Source organism: Haliotis rubra, unplaced genomic scaffold, assembly GCF_003918875.1.
Source record: "Haliotis rubra isolate DU_JTF1 unplaced genomic scaffold, ASM391887v1 Scf253, whole genome shotgun sequence".
NCBI classification, from domain to species: Eukaryota; Metazoa; Mollusca; class Gastropoda; order Lepetellida; family Haliotidae; genus Haliotis; species Haliotis rubra.
In genome coordinates, this window is record NW_025766592.1 from 1,169,990 (window position 1) to 1,195,350 (window position 25,361).

The following is a 25,361-nucleotide window of genomic DNA, read 5'->3' on the forward strand; positions in this document are numbered from 1 at the left end:
CCTTCAGCCTAACTTAGCAATGAGTGCAATTGACTGAATGGCTGTATTGTAGCGTTACGGTATTCCAGTCGGGTTCCAAGCCAAGCTGTCGAGCGGCTTGGAAACAACAGGTTTCTTTCGCTAAGAGTGAGTGAGTGAGTTTTGTTTTACGCCGGTTTTAGCAATATTCCAGCAATATCACGACGAGGGACACCACAAATGTGCTTCACACATTGTACACATTTGGGGAATCGACTGTTACGAGGGAGAAAGCACTTGTGCACGTGCTCCGCGTACACCTGGCTGTTCCTCTCTTTGCACCCCTCCCTCGTAACAAATAGTGAACTGTGTCAAAATTTTAATGATAGTTTGTTAAACAACTTTTTAATTTTTAGGACATAAATTCTGCAAAAAAAAATCACAGAGTTGGTCTGATGTTTTGATTATGATCAGTGTTTCATTGAGAATTATATGTTTAGTAATTTTCGAGTTAGATTGCACTTCATCGGTCTGATTTGGAGCCAAACAGACTATAGTTGAAAGTGGTTGTTTAGTATTTGTCAAACTGTTAAATCTGTCACTGGACAAATGTTTTTCATTTGGAAATGGTGTCTGTTATTAGTGTGTAACCACTTGGGGGGCAAATGTATATAACCCCCATTTCCAGTATCATAATACACAGGGATTGTTAACTGTGCCCGTTTTATATTACAGTTACACAACTGATCTTAAGTATCATGTAAAATGTTTTTAAAAAGCCACATTATCTAATACCACGGAAATGCTACGTGTTCAAGGAAATATATAGTGAGTGAGTGTGGTTATACGCCCCTTTTAGCAATATTCCAGCAATATTATGGCGGGGACACCAGAAAATGGCTTCACACATTGTACCCTTGTGGGGATTCGAACCCGGGTCTTTGGTGTGACGAGCGAACGCTTTAACCATTAGGCTACCCCACCGCCCCCAGGAAATACATAGAAACCGCAGCTGTTTACATCATGTCAAAATGACTGACTGACTGAGTTTGGCTTTACGCCGCTTTTAGCAATATTCCAGCAACATCACGGCGGGGGACACCAGAAAATGGGCTTCACACATTGTACCCTTGTGGGGATTCGAACCCGGGTCTTCGGCGTGACGAGCCAACGCTTTAACCACTAGGCTACCCCACAGCCCCATATGAAAATGAACCTTCACAGAAATTTATGTCATATCGAAATGTAAAAGTGTTTTCTTTAAATGTAAAACGAAATCAAATTGCTTGTATGGGTAGCTCATTTGATTGTCGCCCTCACAGAATCGCAGTTGAAAATATGCGTTACATAGCATTATGTTGTTTATGTAGTTGAAGATGATTGAACGATCTTCAACGTCAGGCATATGCCGCTCTCGATTTACTGTCTTCAGTTACCCGTGAAGATCCGAATTACAATTGATCTTCAGCAACCCATTCTCGCCGTAAAAGGTGACTAACGGGATCAGGTCGTGCGCTTGTATTCTAGCCACAGACCCAAGTTGCCTTGTCATGAATGAATAAAAAAATATTTTATGCCACTATATCAGCAATTTTCCAGCTGTTAGCAGCCTTATGATAGAAGCAGTTGAAATCCCTTTCAGCAATTACGTCATCTGTAAGATGACTCCATGGATCCGTGAAGATCCGGGTTAGAATTGATCTTCAGCAACCCATGCTTGTATATATAGTAAGAGGCGACTAACGGGATCGGGTGGTCAGGCTCGCTGACTTGGTTGACACATGTCATCGTATCCCAATTGTGTAGATCGATGACCATGCTGTTGATCACTGGATTGTCTGGTCCAGACTCGATTATTTACAGACCGCCGGCAGTGGTTGAAGCGTTAGCTCGTCACGCCGAAGACACGGATTCGATTCTCCACATTTCTGGTGTTCCCCGCCGTGATATTCCTGGAATATTGCTAAAAGCGGCGTAACATCATAGCCACTCACTCATTCTTGATAACACAACACCACGTGATATGTGCAACCATTTTCAACCATATACAATGCAACAATCCCGACTACATATATATTTATTCTGCGAATTTGGCTGTGGTGACATTTTGAGTAGGATTGGGGAAAATGTCTTTAAGTTTATAATGGTGTTTGGGGGCAGCATACTGGTACATCCCTGTGGGGTGCCGATTTCTAGGGGACAAGTGTGTGAGAGTGTGTTGTTATAACTGACTGTAATGTTTTCTGTCTGGTAAGCAAAAGTGACTGAAATTTAAAAATTAAAAATGAAATTTCAATATATACTGATGGGCAAATATACTGTTGCAAATTAACATAAGAAAATATAATCAAATGCAAATTGCCCCATTGTTATTGCCAACAACAAGAGTTCGATTCTGACCAACAGCAGCGCTCAAACTCACCTCTTGACAACTTTGCATCGAAAACAGCAAAATGCACGCGTTTTACAAGTAAGGGTAAAATGCACGTGCATGCATGGTATAAAACCACCTCACAGTACAGAGCTGATCGTATTCCAGCAGAAAACCACTTTGCTCCGTCGTGACCGTCAGGAACCTTCGTCGGCGTTACCAAGAGACTGGTCAGACCTCAGACAGGTCCCAGACAGGGCAGACCCCGGATGACAACTGCGCAGGAAGACCGCCACCTGAGGACGTTACACCTTAGAAACCGCTTCCTGACGGTAACGTCATCAGCGTCAACAGCACTCGGTCACCCAGTGAGTCGAAGGACAGTGACATGGAGACTACGGGCCTATGGTATCAGGGCCTACCGACCGTACCGCGGAACGCTGCTGACAGACAGACATCGTCGCTCGAGTCGTCCAGAACTTCTTTCACGCCAACAACGTCAACGTCCTGCCATGGCCTGCACGTTCTCCTGACATGTCGCCAATTGAGCACTTATGGAACCACCTTGATAGAGTTATTTGACGGAGACAGAATCCACCAGTTACAGTACAGCAAATGACGCAGGCCCTTATCAAAGAATGTAGGCGTATCCCAGCTGACGTCATCAGACGCGTCACAACTTCAGTCAGAAGACGTGTGTTTGCATGTATTCTAGCCAGAGGTGGACATACTCGCTATTAGAGACTTCTGTTCACGCTTTGCTGTGTTTCTCAAATGGACCCACTGATAGTGAATTCTCTAGTTTGACCCCATGTCGACCATAACCTGTTCAATCAGCTCTCAGCCCTGTTAAAAATCGAATGTTTGTACTTAGCACGTGCCCATGTAATTGCTTCACATATTATCAATTGCAAACTTCGATTTCTTGTTGTTGTTTTTGAGTGAGTTAAGAATTGAATGTCACTTTGTGTGTTTGCACTGAAAAATGAACAATGTCAAAGCGTTGTTCAAACTTTCGTGGGAACAACGCTCATATTTCAGTGCAAACACACAAAGTGACATTCAATTCTTATAATTTCGTACTTTCATGTTTACACATACGTTTTTTACCCACTTCTACATGATCATTGTTTACAGTGATGTGTTTTAATACCTGTAAAATGTTGTAATGTCATTCTGTTCAAGACCGTATTGTAGCGATGTTTGTATACTTGGCGATTTTTTTACACATGTATCCCAACCCTTGAAGAAATAGTTCTCAAAGTATTCCTTAAAATATTACAACAAATTCGTCAATAGGCTTGAAACTGCTTTAATAAGCATAACATCAATAAAATTATCAAACAGAAACAAATATCAATAACAATATCATTTTAACAAACTGTCATGTACCTATAAAACGGTTAACATATTTGGTCTTTTTATAAAGGGAGCTGGTATATACATTGATCTTTGTTTTCTAAACTATATACATTGTACATTTAAAAGTTTAATATAATGAAACTCATTACCCACATCATTCATACAACATAATTTACATTTTCTTTCCATCTTCCTTTTTCAACTGGTAAATGGTGGCATGAAGTACAAAAATGGAGTAGGGAGATAACACAATATCTTCCATTATTTCAATTAATCGGACCACCACTAGTAGATTGCAGATTTTGTTCATGTTTCTTGAGTTACCGATCTTAACAAAACACGGCTACAACATCACAATATTTGATCTTTCACAAACATTAAGTACTTCTATGATGTATGCATGAACATGATATCATGGGACTGAAAACACTTCTGGACAAATGGGTGAAATGAAATTGTGACGAGTTATGAATTGTTTTACCTTTTAAATGTTTCCTAAGTAAAAAGTTACAAATCACTTAGCTACAATGTCACAAAAAACTTAATGCATTCATAAGTTGTACACTTTATTAACAGTAGTTTATATACGAGTTAATGCAGACTGAAATGATCAGTGATCAAACAGCTGATCTAGACCTTCACCAGCATCTTCCCAGTGTTGGCGCCTTCCAAGAGCATCATGAAGGTCTTGGCCATGTTGTTAAAACCTTCATTGATCGTCTCTCTGAACTTGATCTTTCCCTGGAATAGAAAATACTTTTTGAACATGATCAGAACTGCGAACCACAGACTAAAGTAACAAAATTTAATGATATAACGAGCGAATGAGTGAGTATGGTTTCACGTCGCTGTTAGCAATATTCCAGCAATATCACGACGGGGAACACCAGAAATGGGTTTCACACATTGTACCCATGTGAGGACTCGGACCCAGGCCTTCGGCGTGGCGAGCGGACGCTTTAACCACAAAGCTACCCCACCGCCCCCGATATAACGAACTATATAGAGGAGGTCAAACAATATGTTTGATTCTTCACATTATATTTAAGGGAAGTCAAGGAAAAGATCTGCATAACTATAGACCAAAAATTAGACCAGATTATCTGTCAGGCGGGAGCCATATGGTTATATGGTCTTAAACGATAAATGGAATTCTTGTTGAAGAAACTTCACTTCAGCTACGCCTTCACAATGGACGTAGCTTCACGAACATGCTAGTCATGTACCGTATTTGTTTCGATAGAATACTTTGGAAAATATTGAATGTTGGTTTTGAGTGACTTATGCCCAACAGTCACTTATCGTTCTGAATGGTACTATGAATCTAGTGAGTGAGTGAGTTTAGTTTTACGCCGCTCTCAGCAATATTCCAGCTATATGGCAGTGGTTCGTAAATAATCGAGTCTGGACCAGACACTCCAGTGATCAACAGAATGAACATCTATCTACGCAATTGGGATATGATGACATGTGTCAACCAAGTCAGCGAGCCTGACCACCCGATCCCGTTAGTCGCCTCTTACGACAAGCACTGAAGATCAATTCAAACCAGGATCTTCAAGGGTCTCTATGAATTTAGATAGCGGTTACCTCTTCTATCCATTTCTTCATTTGAGCTTTGCCTTCTGGAAATCTTGCCGCCCATCGCAACACCATGAAGCCTTCAACTCTAAGTTGTTTGTGTAGGATCGTCATGAACGGATCTGGAGCTGTGAGTGGACGGAATAAACTTATGGATGTACACACGAAAATAGGAGACTTGTTGCACATAGCGGTACGTTTCTCTTTATATCAGCTCAAATCGGTCGACTATACTGTTGAAATGTAACACCAAAATTTTAAGAAAAATATTAAACACTAAATTACTGCATGTAGGTAATATTGTATGGCTGGGAATCTATGAAATATATGATAAAATATGGTAGATATCGGTTAGCAAGGTGTGCAGAGAGAATAGATAATATCGGACAGCACTGAACCTGTTAGTTAATATGCAGTTAATAACTATAGTCTACACATGAACGAACTAAACTTTCGATTCTTCAGCAATATTATATTATATTATTGACAATGAAATATTATAATGGAAAACATTTATGAGTGCTGTTATGACGATAGAAATATGATAAGCGGATACTTACTGAGAGCTGGCTTTGCGTCATTGTAAACTGAGATACCACCGCAAACAGAAACACGACCAAACATTTTCATGTGTTGAAGAACTTTAGCCGTGAAACTTCCTCCAACCTGTGAAAGTACATGATTGTTGTAAGTGATTACGGATTGTGAACACAAAGGTCTAAAACTGCCACATCTGTGCCAACCATGGGCCTATTTCGCTGGTAGGGCTGGTGTTCCCCGCCGTGATATTGCTGGAATATTGCTAAATGTGGCGTAAAACTACACTCACTCACACGTTACCCACTTAGTGTTGAACCCTGGTCTTCTACTGCCCAATAAGTGTGCAACCCTGGTCTTCTACTGCCCAATAAGGACGAAACCCTGGTCTCTTGCTGCCCAATGAATGTGTTGAAACCCCAATGGTCTTATTGCTGAGTGTGCACTACTGCCAATAAGTGTGCAACCCTGGTCTTCTACTGCGAAATGAGGTTTTGAAACCCTGCTCTTCTACTGCTCAACAAGTCAGGGCGAAACCCTGGTCTTCTACTGCCCAATGAGTTTTGAAAACTGGTCTTCTACTGCTCAATAAGGACGAAACCCTGGTCTTCTACTGCCCAATAAGTGTTGAACCCTGGTCTTCCACTGCCCAATAAGTGTTGAACCCTGGTCTTCTATTGCCCAATGAGTGTTGAACCCAGGTCTTTTACTGCCCAATATGTGTTGAACTCTGGTCTCCTATTGCCCAATGAGTGTGCAACCCTGGTTTTCTACTGCCCAATGAGTGTTGAACCCAGGTCTTTCTACTGCCCAATATGTGTTGAACTCTGGTCTCCTATTGCCCAATGAGTGTTGAACCCAGGTCTTTTACTGCCCAATATGTGTTGAACTCTGGTCTCCTATTGCCCAATGAGTGTGCAACCCTGGTCTTCTACTGCCCAATAAGTATGTGCAACCCTGGTCTTCTACTGCCCAATAAGTGTCGAACCCTGGTCTTCAACTGCCCAATAAGTGTTGAACCCAGGTCTTCTATTGCCCAATAAGTGTGCAACCCTGGTCTTCTACTGACTACTGAGCGTTGAAACCTGGTCTTCTACTGCCCAATGAGTGTTGAACCCTGGTCTTCTACTGCCCAATAAGTGTGCAACCCTGGTCTTCTACTGCCCAATGAGTTTTGAAACCTGGTCTTCTACTGCTCAATAAGAGCGAAACCCTGGTCTTCTACTGCCCAATAAGGGCGAAACCCTGGTCTTCTACTGCCCAATGAGTGTTAAACCCTGGTCTTCTACTGTCCAATGAGTGTTAAACACTGGTCTTCTACTGCCCAATGAGTGTTGAACCCTGGTCTTCTACTGCCCAATAAGTGTGCAACCCTGGTCTTCTACTGTCCAATGGGTTTTGAAACCTGGTCTTCTACTGCCCATTAAGGTCTTCTAACCCCTGGTCTTCTACTGCCCAATGAGTGTTAAACCCTGGTCTTCTACTGTCCAATGAGTGTTAAACCCTGGTCTTCTACTGCTTAATGAGTGTTGAACCCTGGTCTTCTACTGCCCAATAAGGGCGAAACCCTGGTCTTCTACTGTCCAATGGGTTTTGAAACCTGGTCTTCTACTGCCCATTAAGGGCGAAACCCTGGTCTTCTACTGCCCAATAAGTGTGCAACCCTGGTCTTCTACTGCCCAATGAATTTTGAAACCTGCTCTTCTACTGCCTAATCAGGGCGTGCAACCCTGGTCTTCTACTGCAAATGAGTTTTGAAACCTGGTCTTCTACTGCTCAATAAGGACGAAACCCTCGGTCTTCTACTGACCAATAAGTGTTGAACCCAGGTCTTCTACTGCCCAATGAGTGTGCAACCCTGGTCTTCTACTGCCCAATGAGTGTTGAACCCTGGTCTTCTACTGCCCAATGAGTGTTGAACCCTGGTCTTCTACTGCCCAATGAGTGTGCAACCCTGGTCTCCTACTGCTTAATGAGTGTTGAACCCTGGTCTTCTACTGCCCAATGAGTGTGCAACCCTGGTCTTTTGCTGCCCTTAATAGGTGGGCAAGCCTGGTCTTCTGCTGCCCAATAAGTGTGCAACCCTGGTCTTCTGCTGCCCAATAAGTGTACAACCCTGGTCTTCTACTGCCCAATAAGTGTTCAACCCTGGTCTTCTACTGCCCAATGAGCGTTGAACCCAGGTTTTCTACATGGTTTCTATAGTCGAAGCCTTGTCCACTACCAGATCTAACTGTGCCCATCCTTTGTCGCCTACTGCCAAATGACAGTTTATCCATTTGTTGAAGTTGTACAGTATTTTGACAATAGGTGGACGCTGTACGTACGTTATCAAAGTAGCAGTCCACTCCGTCGGGGGCCGCCGCTTTCAGGGACTTGTCGATGTCTTGTTCCTTGTAGTTGAACACGTGATCAAATCCAAGACTCTTCACCCAATCACATTTCTCCTTTGATCCAGCAAAGCCAATCACCTTGCATCCCTGGAAACGATGTTAAAGCTATTTAAAACTGTTTCAATACTATCTGCTGAGCAATGTTAATCTTTTATATAAATTACAAATTACTAATATCATGAGCTGTTTATTAAAAGTCAGCTTAACCGGACCTGTGTGTTCCGAGTGTAGGTGGGGAGAGTGTTGGTGTGGTAAGGTGGGTGAGGTGGGTGAGGTGGTGAGGTGGTGAGGTGGTCGTTTTTGAAGCATCACATATATTTTCTCAGTTGTTGGATTATACTGTCTGAATTCTCACCTTGATCTTGGCGATCTGTCCGACAGCACTGCCCACCGCCCCTGCTGCACCGTTGACCACTACAGTGTCTCCAGCCTTTGGCTGACAGAGCTCCAGGAACCCAAAATAAGCTGTCATCCTGAAATGTTGCAGTCGCTCAATGCAAAATATCAAAACCTGGGGATGTTCACGCTGTTCAAATAAAATAAAAGTGGTACATTCATTGACATCAACACTCACGTCATCCCACTCGACGACATTGGAGGTTTGTCTTGATATCAACCACTGGTTTGTCTAGTTGTCTGGACTCTCTTTCTGTGATATACTTGGAATATTACTGAATGTTAAAACATCACCCACTCATACACTGCCAGTACCGTTTCACATTACACCAAAATCACTAACATCATATCTAATTCACCTATTCATTTCCATCATCTTTGATTAATTTACAACTCTTAAATCACTGACGTCATTCTCAATGACACCGAAACTATTCACTGACACGACACCTAATGTAATGCCATAAAATATTCATGTACTTGCATCCCATGTAATGTAATTTATTGACATTTTTCAGAAAACACCTTTATGGACCAACCACCTAATTCACTGTTGATGAGAACACCTACCCTGGCATGCCCAAGATTCCCAGTGCGGCGGAGGGTTCTAGTTCTCCAAGGTCGGGCACTTTGGAAAGAAACATGGCTTCAGTGACCTTCCTATTTGTAGCGTCGACCAGTGTAGGCGAACGCCACCCCAACACACCCTGCACCAGGCATCCGACGGGGTAGTCCTTGTTTTCACTCTCCGTCACCCTGGGAACAAATGCCAAATAGTGAACTAAACCGTACCTGAATATCCCAACTTTAAGTCTTAACCGAACCTGTGGTTTGTCAAAATTCTCCGACTCTGCTCGTCCATGCTATGTTTTATACCGAAATATACCCTCTCTCAAAAAAGAAACGCATAACGAAAATGGCATTTTGATGCAGCAGTGTATTGGTACAGGAAGGATTTTACAAGACTGTTTATTTTGTTTATGATTTCTATGGTGTTTTTGTTTTAAAACATCACATCCAAACGCATCCCGCATGAAATACCTGTATGTAACAGCCTGATTTTCAATAGACGCATGTACATGTAATGTCGCAGAACACAAAATGCACGTGCAATGCACGATCACTCTCTTTGGTTTATTCACTGTATTTGGGAGTTTTGGGGGAATGCAAATTGCCACTACTGAAACGCGCCAATCGACATATTGCTGGAGATCTCCTGAAAGCAGGACAGTCTCAACTTACAGTTGCCCGTCGTACGAACGTCCATCACAGCAGGATTTCTCGTCTCTGGGAGGGATATCACCAACAGAAGTCGGTAGAAGATGGACCTAGAAGCGTAGGACCTCGAGTTGCCCCTGCAGCGCAAGATCGGTACATCCGGGTACATCATCTGCGTCACTGAACAGTTACAGCGACAAGAACCGCAAATACAGGGATTGAGAAGAATATCTGTGCAGACCGTCAGGAACAGACTGCGAGAGGCAGGTTTATGAGCTAGAAGACCGTAGCTTGGTCCCACGCTGCGTCATCAGCATCGACAACATCGTGTTCAATGGTGCAGCAATGTTCAGGTCTGGACCCTGGTAAAGTGGCGTCCAATCTTGTTCAGCGATGAATCGAGATTTCTGTTGGAACGACGCGATGGAAGAATGCGTGTGTACAGACGCCGTCAGGAACGTATTGCCGACGCCTGCATCCCCCAGGTGGACGGATTCGGCAGGGGAAGCATGACGATGTGGGGAGCTATAACCTACAATAGAAGCAGTGAGTTGGTTTTGATCCAAGGCAGTCTGACAGCTCAACGCTAGTCATCAAATCCTTCGTTCACACCTCCTTCCTATTCTCAACCGTCAGAGGAAGCTGTTCCAACAGGACAACGTCAGACGACATACAGCACGTGTCACGAGAGACTTCCTGCACATTCAGAGCATCAATGTGTTGCCTTGGCCCTCCAGATCACCAGACTTAAACCCGATCGAACATCTTTGGGATCCCCTGGACAGACGGGTGCGACGGTGCAACCCACAGCCTCAGACACTTCAGCAACCCGCACGTGCACTACAGGCAGAGTGAACTACGATGCAGCAACATCAGATCCAGAGACTAATTCGTTCCATGCCGAGACGATGTCGCTCAGTTCTGAACTCCAAAGGTGGTCAGACGAGTTCTGACTTCAGAGCCACCAAACGTCTGTATGTGACCCACTAACTGCCTTTTCCCGAGCTCTTATCCAACAGCGATACTGTGACCTTTCCCATGTGATATTTCTTTGAATTCACAGATAACGATAATGAGATGTAAACGAGTGGGTTTTTATGAATCCAGAACAACACAAAAATATTCAGTAGAAATCACAAGGCTGCTTACCGCGCTACCTGTTCGCCCATGATGACACTCCCGACAGAGGAAACACGCGTCCTGGAAAAGAAGTGAAACCAACTACTATAACATTCCGAATGTGTGTCTCAAATGGAACGGGGAACTAAATGAGTTGATAAATTGGAAAACAATATTTTCACAATATAGACAATGCACTAAAGACACGAAACTATTAGATTTTCAATATAAGTTTTTGCATAGAGTCATTTACACTAAACGAGAATTACTAAAAATGAAATTGATAGATAATGACCTATGTACATTATGTGGTTCAGTAAGTGAGGATATTTACCATGTATACCTTGATTGTCCAACCATCAAAATGTTCTGGTCAGAATTTAACAATTTTATAACTCAAGTCCTTGGTAAAACGTATGAAATGTCAAACCATGATATTCTATTTTGTTGCAGTAGTAACCACTTACTCAACCACATGATACTATTGGCAAAGCGCCACATTTTCGTAATGAATATAAAAGGACACAAACCTAGCTTCACCATCTACAGAACATTATTAAAAGATGTCTACGAGATAGAGAAATTTATCGAGAAGAAAAACGATAATATGAAACATTTTTACAGAAAATGGAATGTCCTAGATGCAGTCCTGTAATTTATTTTTTAGTCTTTTAATTCTCTGTAATATTAGCTAGCATCTCAATTGTTAATCTATATTCCCAGTACCATATGTTATACATTGTCTGCTTTCTAGTATGCAACCTGTACCATTCAACTCTACCCACATATCTTGTTCAAATGTAACCAAGTAAAGTGAATAAAAATACTTTACAAAAAAAAACTACAATTGGGGCGAGGTAAGTATGTATGTTAACCATATGCACAGTAGGTTCCACCAGACACAGGAACACATTTGGTGTATTCTATTTTCGTTTGATTTGTTGTTTTACGCCACACTTAGCAATATTCCAGCTATATGGTGGCTGTCTGTAAATAATCTGGACCAGAAAATCCAGTGATCAACAGCACGAACATCAATCTACGAAACTGAGAGCCGATGACATGTGTCAACCAAGTCAGCCAGCCTGACCATCCGATCCCGTTAGTCGTCTCTTACAACAAGCAAGGGCAACTGAAGACCAATTCTAACCCGGATTTTCACGGGTCCATTTGTTTATTAACGACCTGGCATACCGTCCCTTTATGTGTAGAGATATCTATGCTGTAGATTCGACTTTCCAAAGCACATGACACTATTTCAATCAATGGGTAGTCTAATCCAATATAATAAAACCATTTGGGAAAAATGAATCCAAACTCGATGTTACCTCATGTATGGGTCCACACTGAGATATACTGCATCACAGATGAATTCTAAAACAAACAGAAAATATTACATGAGTATAAATACATGGACACTTAAACTGTCATTTGACGATGCTAAGTCTCGAAACAATGTTTCATCCTTGAGAACATTTCTCGACAATTATTTGAAATGCTATATTTTAGTTACCAACAGTTTTAGTGTTGTCAGAAGTCAAAATTAATGTTGATACAGTCAGAATTGTACAATCGACTCTGCTTCTTGAATTTTTTTTTATTGATGTGGGAATTGTGGAAAGAGTGTTGTCGATTTATTCTTAAAGTATGCAGATCCTTGTTTCGAAAAGGGTCCGTATCATACCTCGTCCATTCGTAATTTCTGCATCGTAAAAGGTATTTCTACAATACAAATCGTAAGAAATCAGAATCAAAAGATATCTCCGCTAAAGGTCAATCTAATGTACCCTACATTTGTATGCTTAAGTTTCCTCACATGAATGTTCAATAAAAACACATTTTACAACTAATTTTGTTGGTGAATACAAACTTCGTTCAGGGTGTACATTTGGTGTCATGATCAACCTCAAACATCACTCTAATGACAAGAAGATAACTAAAGTTTCACCATGGATTAGATGATACAACTAAAACGCGACTGGGGCGGCGTGTGGACGGACGTTCTTAAAACTCTCTCTCATTAATTACAGTCCTGACACCTAAGGTGAAACTAAAACACTGTTAATAGATAGATTGCAATCTAAACCAACCAATTTCTTCGTGCATTTTAACTTTATATGTACTTCTTTTGATCACTTCAACTAGGCAGGAATCCCCACCCCCGCCCCATAAATAAATGAAAAATAAATATTTAAAAAAAAAAAAAATAAAATAAAAAAAATAAAATATAAATAAAATAAAAATAAAAATAAAATAAAATAAAATAAAATAAAATAAAAAATAAAATAAATTAAAATAAAAATTAAAATAAAATAAAATAAAATAAAATAAATCAATAAAATAAATCAATCAAAAATAAAATAAAATCAATAAATCAATAAATAAATAAATAAATAAATAAATCTCCAAAAAGGAATAGGATATTTTTATACTTATTGATTTCAGTTATTGGGGAAAGGGGAGACGGGGGTGCATTAAATAAACATGATACTCGTAAGGAACTGGTGTTAGATGGAGACGTACTTGTCCCTGCTTGTTTTGACTGTCTGTAATTGATGTAGCAGCAAAACTTGTTTGTCCTCAACTGGACGGTGAAATATCCCTGTGACTTGCTATTTTAAATCAACGAGCCCTGTAATCTGCGAGAAGCACTTTGTTTACACGTGTGTACAATACCGCCAGTCACTGGAAGGAGATGAATGAATTCATGTTAAACCTCACCTCGAATGAACTGCCTGCTCGTGTCCTATATAGTAGATAACCTGACCATTAACTGGGACGATTAGCTACCTGTTTACGTGAAGCAACCTCGGATCTAACTAGGCCACCACGGACCTGGGCCCCGTTTCACAAAGCCATTGTAGCGCATTCGCATTTTACAGCAGATCGCGTTAACAAACTTTTGCTTTGTATCGTATGTATACTCTTAAAAAAGTAGGGGAACTTCCTTTTTAATTTACGACTGAAAACATTGGGAGATATATCGGAGTCAATTAATGTTAATATGATAATAATGAATGTTTTGAGAGTGCATCACCACTTGCACTTCCTTCTGACCATAGTTGTTTGTACAGTAATCGCTCTTGAAAGATTATTGGTGTATGACGTGAATTTTGCATGTGTATGATTTGCATTTTCAAGCAAACAAAAAAGTAGTTAGAAACAAATACTAACAACTGTGTGATGCAAAAGGATTCTCAAAGTTAATGGTCTACAGTGATTTATAGACCTTGAAAACCGTCAAAATCAAGAATGATACACCATGCACCTGTATGGGGCTACTGTGTTGTGCACGTGCATCCCATGCGTTGTGTTTAGGGGTGGTGATAAAGAGAAATGGTGGTGCGTTCATAAGATGTCTGTCTTTGAAAAGTTTATTAACGCTTATACTTCCTATCCAAATTGAAAATTCAGATTCCCCAACTCTCTTGTAGAGTATAACATAGACTGAATAAGATCGGCTGAATGATATGACAGTAATGACCATTGTCAGAAAACCCGAAAATAAGAGCCAGTTCCATGGATATACTATTTGTAGCTACAGAGCTCAAGGAAGAATAGAAATAATGCTAATAATTTAAAAAACGATAAAAAACAAAAGAATGCGAAAAATAGCATAGATATGTACTAGATTACACCTTTATGTGAAAATGATGTTTTTACATTTAAGAGCGCAAATATATAATGGATATAATATGCAGTCTTTAATGTAAACATTTTTACATGGTATGATCAAAGTTAAGCAGCTGCCAAGAGACGCCACCATAGCCAATGATAACAACTCCACAGTTTAGATTCTCTTCTGATGTCTCATCGATCACGTGTGATGTTTTTCTGTGATCGGCATTACTAGGTCATTGTTGCATTTTAATGATGGGGGCGGTGGTGTTGCCTCGTGGTTAAGGCGTTTGCTCGTCACACCGAAGACCCGTGTTCGATTCCCCACATGGGTACAATGTGCGAAGCCCATTTCTGGTGTTCCGCCGCGGTGATATTGCTGGAATATTGCTAAAAGCGGCGTAAAACTCAACTCATTATCACTCACTATTAACGATGGCAACGATGTCATATTCATGCTTCACATGCTTAGATTTATATTATGTCTTAAAATAGTACTAGCCCGAAACATCCACGAAACAAGTCGAAATGTCGAAGCAACGAGAAATCTGCATTTCAAGTTGTTAAAAGTAACTTTAAGTAACGAGAAAATACTTGACCAATTAATTGAAGCCATGAGAAAATAATTGAAATAACGAGAAAATACACAAAGCAATGAGAAAACTAATCGAAGGAAAGGAAAATGTCGCTGAAAAACTATCTTATCTTACAAAAATGTCTGCTTTAGGCTTTCGTAATTCAAAGGAACGCTAACATTTGTGAAATTTAAGAAAGCATAGATGCTTGAAACTATTGCGTTTTTCGTCTGACAGTGGTTGAAATAATACACCTATCAATAATTAAAATGTATATGAGTGATTGCCATATATTACTCCAGATGCAACAATACATAAACATAATCCCGGCGGACTGTGTAAGTGGGAGATCTCAAGGCCATCATTACGCCATACTCTCACCTCCATCTTTCAATGCAGGAAGGTTCTCCTCTTCGAACTTGAAGTTGGAGCCCTTTGGCTCCCCACAAATTGTGAAGCAAGTATCCACTTCTTTGCCTTGACCATTTTGATGTCTGTGATGCCTGCTTATCTGTGTTCCCCGAGCTTTATTTATTGAGCTGGGGAAATGACACAGCAAAAAAACACTGAGTGTCCAGCAACCAACACATTCGTCTAAAGTTCGGGGGTAATTTATCAGCAAATCTAAGCATATTTGCGGCACTGTGGGTTGTTGGTGGAAGGTCATGTGTAGGCATCACAAGTGTTCTCTTCAAAAATCTGCAACGCAATATGCTGGTTTGTAGTAGGATAGCAATGGTTTCTGACCACAACGTCCCAGTTTTCCCGTGTGGATTCGATAGGTGGTCATGTAGCGATGTGCCGATGTAATGTTGACTGTCACTAGAGGCACGTGGTATTGTGTACATGTTCTGGTTGTGACTGGTGTATTGGGGAGTTCACCGTCTGAGATGAAACGTGGAACTGTGTGGTCTCAATATTGGACATGACTCAACAATGTTCGTACATGCATTGAGGGAGAGAGATGGACTGAGCATCAGTTATGTATCATGGTAAGAGTGAGTGAGTGAGATACTTTACGCCGCTTTAAGCAATATTCCAGCAATATCACGGCGGGGGGACACCAGAAATGGGTTTCATACATTGTACCCATGTGGGGAAGTATCATGGTAAGAAAGACCAAAGTGAGGCTGGTAAAGGTTTGCTGTCCTGGTAACATGCAGTAGTATGGTGCAGGCAAACCATGGCTCATAGCCAGGTCCAATCTGGGATTCAAACCTTCGGAAGCAGTACCATTTGCATGTATATTTTCCTAACTCGCCCTTCAGATGTCAACAACCTTAAAGAACAAAACCTCACCCCAAGGCTGTATGACAAATAGGATTATGTCATCTTCCAAGTTCCAATAGTAAACTTTCTCTTCATGTCGAGCAATATTCCAACAGCACCAGCCATTGGTGCTCTCATTTCGCAACTTTTGAGGTACAATCGAGCATGATCCTTTACCAGGATGTCAAAGATCGTTATATGACTTTTGATCAGAACTTGTTTTATCAAGGTTACAACATCCAAGGCCTTAGTAAAGCTATCCAAAGGTTATATTATACTCACATGGTGAACATTTCTAAATTGGATGCATCAGTAAAAAAATGATATCCGAAGCAATCCCCATAATATAACTTGTACCATGTGTTCACGTGTTTTTGGGGTGCACAGTTGTCTGGCTTTACACGTGTGTGTGAAGAATACCAATTGTTATGCAGGATACGTTCAACTGTTCGCGAACAGCTGATATCACCAATATTTAATAAACATGAACACATTGTTTTAATCGGAATCGCACAATCGACTAGGCTTTTGACACATATTAGTTTTGATGTGGGACGTTTTTTTCTATTTCCAGGTCCTTCACGACTGTCGCTCCCTTCTCGTTTTCGAGACTTACGTATCTGTTATATTTTCTACAAACATGGCTTTACATTTTTCTTACATCTTTTTTACGACTTTTACTCTCTTCACAGTTTCCTGACTTACACGTCCTTTGGGACATTTACTTCCTCAACGTTGTTTATATATTTCCGCTTTGAGGAACACTATTTCTGCAAATTGTGCACCAGTAGGGCAGGACATGCTCGTCTGGTGTCATCTGGACACCTGGTGTCATCTGGACACCGCTTCTTTTGCCTTTTACGCCCACATGAAACAGGGCCCCGTTTCTCAAAGCTATCGTAGTGCTGCGACTGTTGTACCTCCTATACTGTAACATAGAACTACGATAGTCATAGCGCTACGATAGCTTTGTGAAACGGGGCCCTGCTAATGTGGACATTAGAGAGTCGTTATTCAGTGGCGATGACGTTAAATACCCGTGAAGATCCGGGTTAGATTTGTTCTTCAGCAACCCGTGCTTGTCGTAAGAGGCGACTAACGGGACCGGGTGGTCAGGCTCGCCAATTTGTTTGACACATGTCATTGTATCCCAATTGTGTACATCGATGCTCATGCTGTTGATCATTGGACTGTCTGGTCCAGGCTTGATGATTTACAGCCTGCTATTTAGCTGGAATATTGCTGAGTGCGGCGTTAAACAACCAAACCAACAAACAACCGTTGTTCTTGGTACCTCATTCATTGGCACAATGCCCGGGTTTCCTGACAGGAATACGGCTTTTGTTGCACTCAGGGTAATGCATCTGTTTGAGTCTTAAAATTCTACGCAAAGTTTGGTGGTGGACTTGGTACTGTGTTCTGGCACAGGCCTGGGCTGGGTTTATAAACAGTGAAACAGTTCATGACAATAAGTACATGATGGTTGTGAGGCTAGTTAGCGCAGGTTAATTTCTCTCTCTTTCTTTAATGAATAGCCTGAATATTCTCTTAAGATGTTTGGGTGGGTGGGTACGTACAGTATGTTGACAGTGTTTGGGTATTTGACGTTCAGCATGCTGATAGTGGATAGGTGTTGTACGTACTGTATATGTTGATAATGATGGATGTTGTACGTACAGTATGTTGACAGTTTGTGAATGGTGTACGTACAGTATGTTGACAGTGGTATGCTTTCACTGCGTTGTTGCTGAGGACCCCTCACCCAATCACATTGCTCAAATGGCTTCCCTAGAAAATGTATTTCAAACAATTGCAGAATGTATTTTATGGAAAAGGAAGTCAACCAAACCAGTTTGGCACCAGCTCTCTCTTTTCAAACACCCGGTGTCGTCAATGTGTTTCTGTGGTCCATGATACTGAGAATAGTTTTTCGCATTGACTTATTTACTAACAAGAGGGATCTAGAAACGATACGTTCGGAAAAAATGATTACCATTTAACGAATATGTATCATAATATTCATGTCAAACTTAATATTTACCCAGAGTTTTCAGATGTACTTTAGGGTCGGTGGGTTAGTCAAGTGGTTAAAGCGTTCGCTCGTCACGCCAAAGACCCGGGTTCGATTCCCCACATGGGTATATTGTGTGAAGCCCATTTCTGGTGTCCCCTCGCCGTGATATTGGAATATTGCTGAAAACGGTGGAATAATGTGACTCTATTGTTCCAGATAACAGTGTCCATCACACACATAAACTGCACAGTGAGAATTACGGGCACAAAGTTCGGGGTGAGGGGTATCTACCGTGTGTAACTTCCGCGATCTGCAGTGGTCATGCTGGTGATTAGCCACGTGTGTGAGGAGTGGATGGTGACAACGTAAAACGAAATTTGCTGAATAATATCTCTGAAGTCACACGTCCCAGTTACTGTTAGGGACCGTTCATAATTTATGGCTAGTAGGGGTGATGATGATTTTAAGGGTGGTAAGCAGGTGTGTGACTGTTTGGCGTGTACGTTCAAGGAGTGTACAGTGTTGGACTTTGTACTGCAGCTGTTTGTCAGAGGGGTTCATTTTTTAAAATAACGTTTTGTAAAAGTAAAGAAACATTTTTTCATTTTTTTGCCCAGATCTATATATTTAGTTTCCGAAATACGTATGCTAATATTACTAGGATTAGGGTTTTTTAAATGCGTTTCCCTCCTTGTAAGAACCACATTCGCTCTGTATCGCTGGGACCTTACACATGCCAGTAGTCTGTCTCATACTCCAAACTTTCGGCCCAACCCCTTCTGTAATGCAATAGTCCAAATTGAAGCCAGTCTAGTTCTGAATCTCCGAACTCACTGGGGCTAATTCAGTATATACGGAGTTATATATTGCTATCAAAATTTCCTATTTTCAGAGGCTTCCGCTTGGTATAACGTGCCAGGATCCTGTAATGTGTGTGTGTGTGTGTGTGTGTGTGTGTGTGTGTGTGTGTGTGTGTGTGCGTGCGTGCGTGCGTGCGCGCGAGTGTGTGTGTTTGTGTGTGTCCTGATTGGTGAAATGCCACACAACTACATCGTAATCACTATATTTATTCATGGGTAAATTTTCATAATGTTTGCACTGTAAACTGATCAACATGTAGATGCTTGATGGGCATTTAGAAGTTGGAAGATAACATAACAACGTATGGTATGGATTTACAACTTCTTTATTATTTACAACACAACGTTTCTAGGCTGCTTCTTAGTAGCCGAGAAACGTTGTGTATTTATGATAATGAATATTTGCTTGATATTTTATGGAATATGGAAAGGTTAATCCAAGTACATTGTATGTACGATTGCTTGTGCGATCTCTTAATCAGGATGATTATTTTCTTCAATTATCCATGGGGTAGTGGAAATAGAGGAAAGATGGGAGGTATATGTTCAAGGCGTTAATGCGTTGATACGTCCAGACATCCAGATAACCTGCAGCGATGCTTGAAATACTAAATCAATACATTTGAAAACAAGCTTACCTAAAAGAACTTTAAAAGGTAAAACAACACTGTGTGAAAGTACCTGTGAGCAATGCAGTTTTAAGTAGGTTCCGATCACAAGTATTTTTACAGATGTTTTGTTTTTGATTGAATGAATCAAGAACTGCGCTGTATAATGCATGGATGAGAAACATGTTGCAAACTGTAATGTTGTTGTCAGTGAACTCCCAATAAATCAGGAGAGAGTAATAACATATTGCATAGCCTAAACAACTATCAAACCTCAATGTGAATAACACAATATGAACCCAGATTTTCTGTGACCATTTTGTTTTAGTACTGGTAACATGAGCATATAAAAAGTGTTCAAATACATACCCTTGATATCCGGAATTCTGCACAAGGTTTTAAGCCATGAAAACATTTGAAAACTTGCAAATTTACAAATGTTTTCCCACCTAAGGAAATATTCATATTTCGAACCAAAGTAAACTTAGAAAAGAGTCGGAAATTACATCACCTATATTACAATCAAAAGGAATGTATTGGGAATACTGTGTATTTCAGAGGTATATGACGGGTGTGTATATTTGGTGGTAAGATACCATAACGCCTTTCTGATCAGTGTGTCATATCTTTTGCCGGTGTAAAATAAATAAAGAAAACCAAAGTCGTAATATTTCACATTGTAAACAGAAAAAATGGAACACCATAATGTCACTTGTAAACCTTTCATTAGGATGTCATATTATTATTCATCAACTTTAAGGGTTTCACAGCATGTCATTGCAGCTGGAGCGTGAAGTGACACATATATAAACAATATTGACACTTCTGACATCAGTTGAATTGTTGTGTTTCATGCATGCAGTGCCAACCAAAGATATGTATGATCTTCAAATGATATAGCTGAATTATAAAAACATAATTTTGGTAAAATTAACTTAAATTTGTAAAATTGATAAAGTTGCAAATAAGTTAAGACTAAATGGTTTCCGTGGACCTTCTTCAACTTCATAACTGTGCATGTAAAAGTCAATGTACAGGAAGGTGTCAAAGAGGTTGAACCTGTTGTGTACTTCGGCATGTGGATGTGGACTTGAAACATGTTCCCGTGATCTTGACATTGTTGACATTGGTTAACATGTCAACTAGGAAAACACTATGACTATTAGGAACAATAGACACGAATTGATATGAAGGAAATGTTGCTTGTGTTATGATGACATGACTGACTCATCATTCTTTGATGAGCAAAGAAAGACATCTGGAATAATAGAATTTTACATTTAAGAGCTTCCTGTTATGTTGTGTGATTTTAGAGATAGTCCAACAGTATCTTCGACATATTTGGTATCGTTGACTATGTAAAGCATGGAGCTGTTACTGTTGAACAGACATTATATAATATTTTGCTGATCTCAATACAAAGTACCAACTTTTGTTTCCTTGTAATGTTTTTTCATGCATACACTGCAAACCAAAGGTATATATGATCTTCAAATGATATAGCTGAATTAGAAAAACATAATTTTGGAAACAATTACCTTTGATTTGTAAAGTTCAACTCATATTTTCTCATCAAATGCCCTTTCTATTAAAACTGACCTTTGACCTTACCAAAATATTTTTGCGATGAACATATATGTTATATTATTGTCCACAATTTTAAATCATGATCTGAGCATTCCAAAACTACTATTTTTATGAAAATCGGTCAAACCAAACCAGAGTTATTAAATTAAACCACCCAGTAATAGGTTAAAATATTGCCATAACTGACATGACATGTTGCACCTTAAAAGGGCCTCTGTACGGTAGTCACGCACGGTAGCTGATGACAACCGGCTTTAAATCAAAGCTAAATCATTCTTGATTATGAAAAATCACATCCCGTTTGGTCGCCAGAACTGCACCACATTTTCACCATTTTGGGGGTCTGGCTTCTAGACCATAACTTAATAAGGGAATTCTGCTGAAATAATGTTCTAAAACGAAGTGGATGTCAGTGATGATACAGGTGTTCGCCATCAGCATTAGTTACATTGAAGAGAGAAATGTATGTGTCATAAAATCTGCCCCGGTCTGTACATTGTGTCTAGTGGTCCATTTGTTAATTCAGGTATTTCAGACTAATAGGGCGTGTGTTTTAATGACCTCCACATGTGTGGGAATTGTAACGAACTGAATGGCGTTAATGTGCTGTTGTACTTAATTGGAAGACATTATAACGGAATACAGATGATATCAGGGAGTACATCATCATCGTCGCCAACGGTGTTTGCCGTAGTAGATGTAGACAACCACGTGTTAGTCGCACCATTTAACCAGCACTTTGTTAAAATGACATCACAAACACCACCCTAGTTACCGGTGTTGATTTGGGTTCAATTATTAGGACATGAATGCAACTTGTTCTCTGTTGTAGAGAAACAGCATTTGATTAGCGCTTACTTGTTTGGTCAGTACAAACAAATGACTTCTCTTACTGCTGTATCGATTTGGTTTTGCCAATCAGGACATGAATGAAAATAGCTACCTGTTAATGTACGGCACATGCGATGCATTTTCGTCACACACACATACACACACGCGCGCGCGCGCACACACGCACACGCACACATATATGTATATATCCTCCGAAACTGTTCTCCAGTGATGAGGATGTAAGGTAGAAATGCATCACCTAAAATATTCGAAAATTACAGCACATTCATTTTAGATTTGCGGTTATTCTCACGATTGCTTCAATGTCGGATGTTTGTGGAAAGTAATGAAGAGAGAATGTCGGGACAAATCTATAGAGATACAAATGTATGTGTTTTGGCTAATTGTTTGTTTTTGTGATCATTGTATTGGAACATGAGATCAAAGTCAGGGCAGGCTCGAACCCTATAAAAAGATACATGTAACACGAGTAGAGTGATGCGGGTGTTCCAACGACCAGAGGCGAATCGCTGTCACTTTGTTTCACACTATGGGACGAGTCTATCCTGCCTTGCGAGATTCACTGAGACAAAGTAAACCTTCGTGAGTATAAGACTTGGTGTTGAATTAATCATTGTCCATGTGCATGAATGTGATGTAGAATCACGGTCGTCCGACCCCTCACTCCTTGACTTAGCGACCCTCGACGGAGCAGGCTCACACCCCCCAGGACAACATGGAGCGGCAATACGACTAGGTAACTGTTACAGGATCCACTGAGTGCGGCACTCAGCAATATTCCAGCTATATGGCGGCGGTCTGTAAATAATCGAGTCTGGACCAGAGAATCCAGTGATCAACACCATGTGCATCGATCTGCGCAATTGGGAACCGATGACACGTGTCAACCAAGTCAGCGAGCCTGACCACTCGATCCCGTTAGTCGCCTCTTACGACAAGCATGGGTTACTGAAGACCAATTCTAACCCTGACCTTCACGGGTAGGATCGAGTTATTTTATTAGCTTGCCGAGCATAGTTTTGGGTCTTACCTAGGATCGAGATTCCTTGGACATGGGTTCAATCCTAGATTCTGTTTGACTATGACACTGTGTGTCAGCCCATGACACTGTGTGTCAGCCCATACCTACGTTCGTGGTTCTCCACGGAAACATTAAGTTGTAAATGTCCAAGATATGCACCTCTTCACCCCACCCACACACACCCCATAATACGATGAATTATAACTAAATCGCTAATCAAAGACAAATCCACTCACACCTAACTGTCCAGTTCAGACTGTCCGCAATGCATTTGTCAATGGGGAGATTTAGCTGGGGCCTTTAGACTTCCAGCTGTTTAACACTGATAATGCGAATCAATAGAAATACCATCGACACCTTGATAAGTTCTTGATATACTCCCTCGACAGTATGGTAGTCACATAAATAGCCCTAAGTAGGTAACATACATTCGGTCCAGTGTGTCGGCGTATGTGCAAGGGGAGCGAGGTAAGGGTTTTTAACATTTCGACATACAAATTAGCATGCGTGACTTATAGGAATTATACTTGAAGTCATCTGATATTAATAGACATGTAGGAAATGCTGTAGTGGTATACTGACAGGGCTTCAGTTCTACGCTGTCCATGATGAGGCTACAATTTAATCACAACCATATAGTTTACAAACTCCCATGGGATAAAGAACTTGGAATAGACAGTACGCTTTATCATGTCGTGTATTAACAATAATGATAAGTCAGTAGAAGGTTGGTTGGTTGGTTGGTTGTTGTTTAACGCCGCACTCAGCAGTATTCTAGCTATAAGGCGGCGGTCTGCAAATAATCGAGTCCCGACCAGACAATCCAGTGATCAACAGCATGAGCATCGATCTACTCAATTGGTATACGATGACATATGTCAACCAAGTCAACGGGCCTGACCACTCGTATGCTTCACAGTTTCTGGGCGTATGCTTCACAGTTTCTGGGCGTATACTTCAGTTTCGGGAAGCATACTTCACAGTCTCTGGGTGAATACTTCACAGTTTCCGGAAGCATACTTCACGGTTTCCTGAAGCATACTTCACAGTTTCCGGAAGCATACTTCACAGTTTTTGGGCGTATGCTTCACAGTTTTTGGGCGTATGCTTCACAGTTTCTGGGCGTATACTTCACAGTTACTGGGCGTATACTTCAGTTTCTGGAAGCATACTTCACAGTCTCTGGGTGTATACTTCACAGTTTCCGGAAGCATACTTCACGGTTTCCTGAAGCATACTTCACAGTTTCCGGAAGCATACTTCACAGTTTCTGGGCGTATACTTCGATGTTTCTGGCTGCATAGTTCACATTTTCTGGGCGTATATACTTCACAGTTTCTTTCAGTTTTAGGCTCGCAGTGAGCGGCACTTTATTTGTCGACAATGCATGGTCATTATGACTCAGAGTATTAACCAAAGGAGTTTGGCCCTTAAGTATCAACTTAAGATGTTTTAAAAATGAATTTTCCATAGACACTTTGGATAAACCATTAATTTATTGACGCAACATTTTCGCTGAAGAACGTTCGCAGCATCGATATTTTATTTTTTGAAAGAGTTCTTGAACTAAGTATTTTTTGACAATTATTTTATAATCTATTTCAGCTTCACACGCCAACAATGGATTGAAACAATTTTTGTAATAACAGACCAGAACTTGCTTCGATATGCAGTTTTCAAGGTTGGTTTGTTTGATTGTTGTCTGAACGGCTGTTTTTTAATAGTTACATATACATATACTTGATCAGACACACCTTAGGCGTACGATCACGTACAATCAACCAAGTCAGCGAGCCCCAGCACCCGATTTGCCTATTCCGACAGAGATCCTCTACCCAGAGTTCCTTGCGCCCATTATAGTACCTCTGTCACAAACAGCGGCCATCTGGCGTTTCGTCATACCATACACAGTCGAATCAAGAAATTTCAAATGGTTTTCATTTGTTTTATTTGGGACGAATATACACATCTAAATAACACCTATGGTAGAACAGTTTATTTTCATTGAGAAAATGTTCTAGA

The 25,361-nt window shown here is 40.6% G+C and overlaps 1 protein-coding gene across 1 annotated transcript; it reads right to left on the reverse strand.

Moving 5' to 3' along the window:
* Positions 1-4,321: 4,321 nt before the first annotated feature.
* On the reverse strand, positions 4,322-18,012 carry LOC124279612 (prostaglandin reductase 1-like). The gene is made up of 10 exons (XM_046715456.1): positions 17,975-18,012; positions 15,510-15,667; positions 12,264-12,309; positions 10,966-11,016; positions 9,169-9,354; positions 8,558-8,675; positions 8,137-8,289; positions 5,833-5,938; positions 5,282-5,400; positions 4,322-4,432 (listed from the first exon to the last, which is right to left on the reverse strand). The coding sequence occupies exons 1-10, from the start codon at positions 18,010-18,012 to the stop codon at positions 4,322-4,324; spliced, it is 1,086 nt and encodes a 361-aa protein (XP_046571412.1).
* Positions 18,013-25,361: the final 7,349 nt, after the last annotated feature.

What these genes read in the sequence shown, in the direction of transcription:
- LOC124279612 (XM_046715456.1), bottom strand. Translation starts at nt 18,012, where the DNA reads ATGCTGAACGTCAAATACCCAAACACTGTCAACATACT. An exon ending in AGTGTGGACCCATACATGAG is followed by an intron (nt 11,017 to 12,263) that starts GTAACATCGAGT and finishes CTTCTTTTCCAG; the next exon opens with GACGCGTGTTTCCTCTGTCG. An exon ending in GACAGATCGCCAAGATCAAG is followed by an intron (nt 8,290 to 8,557) that starts GTGAGAATTCAG and finishes CATCGTTTCCAG; the next exon opens with GGATGCAAGGTGATTGGCTT.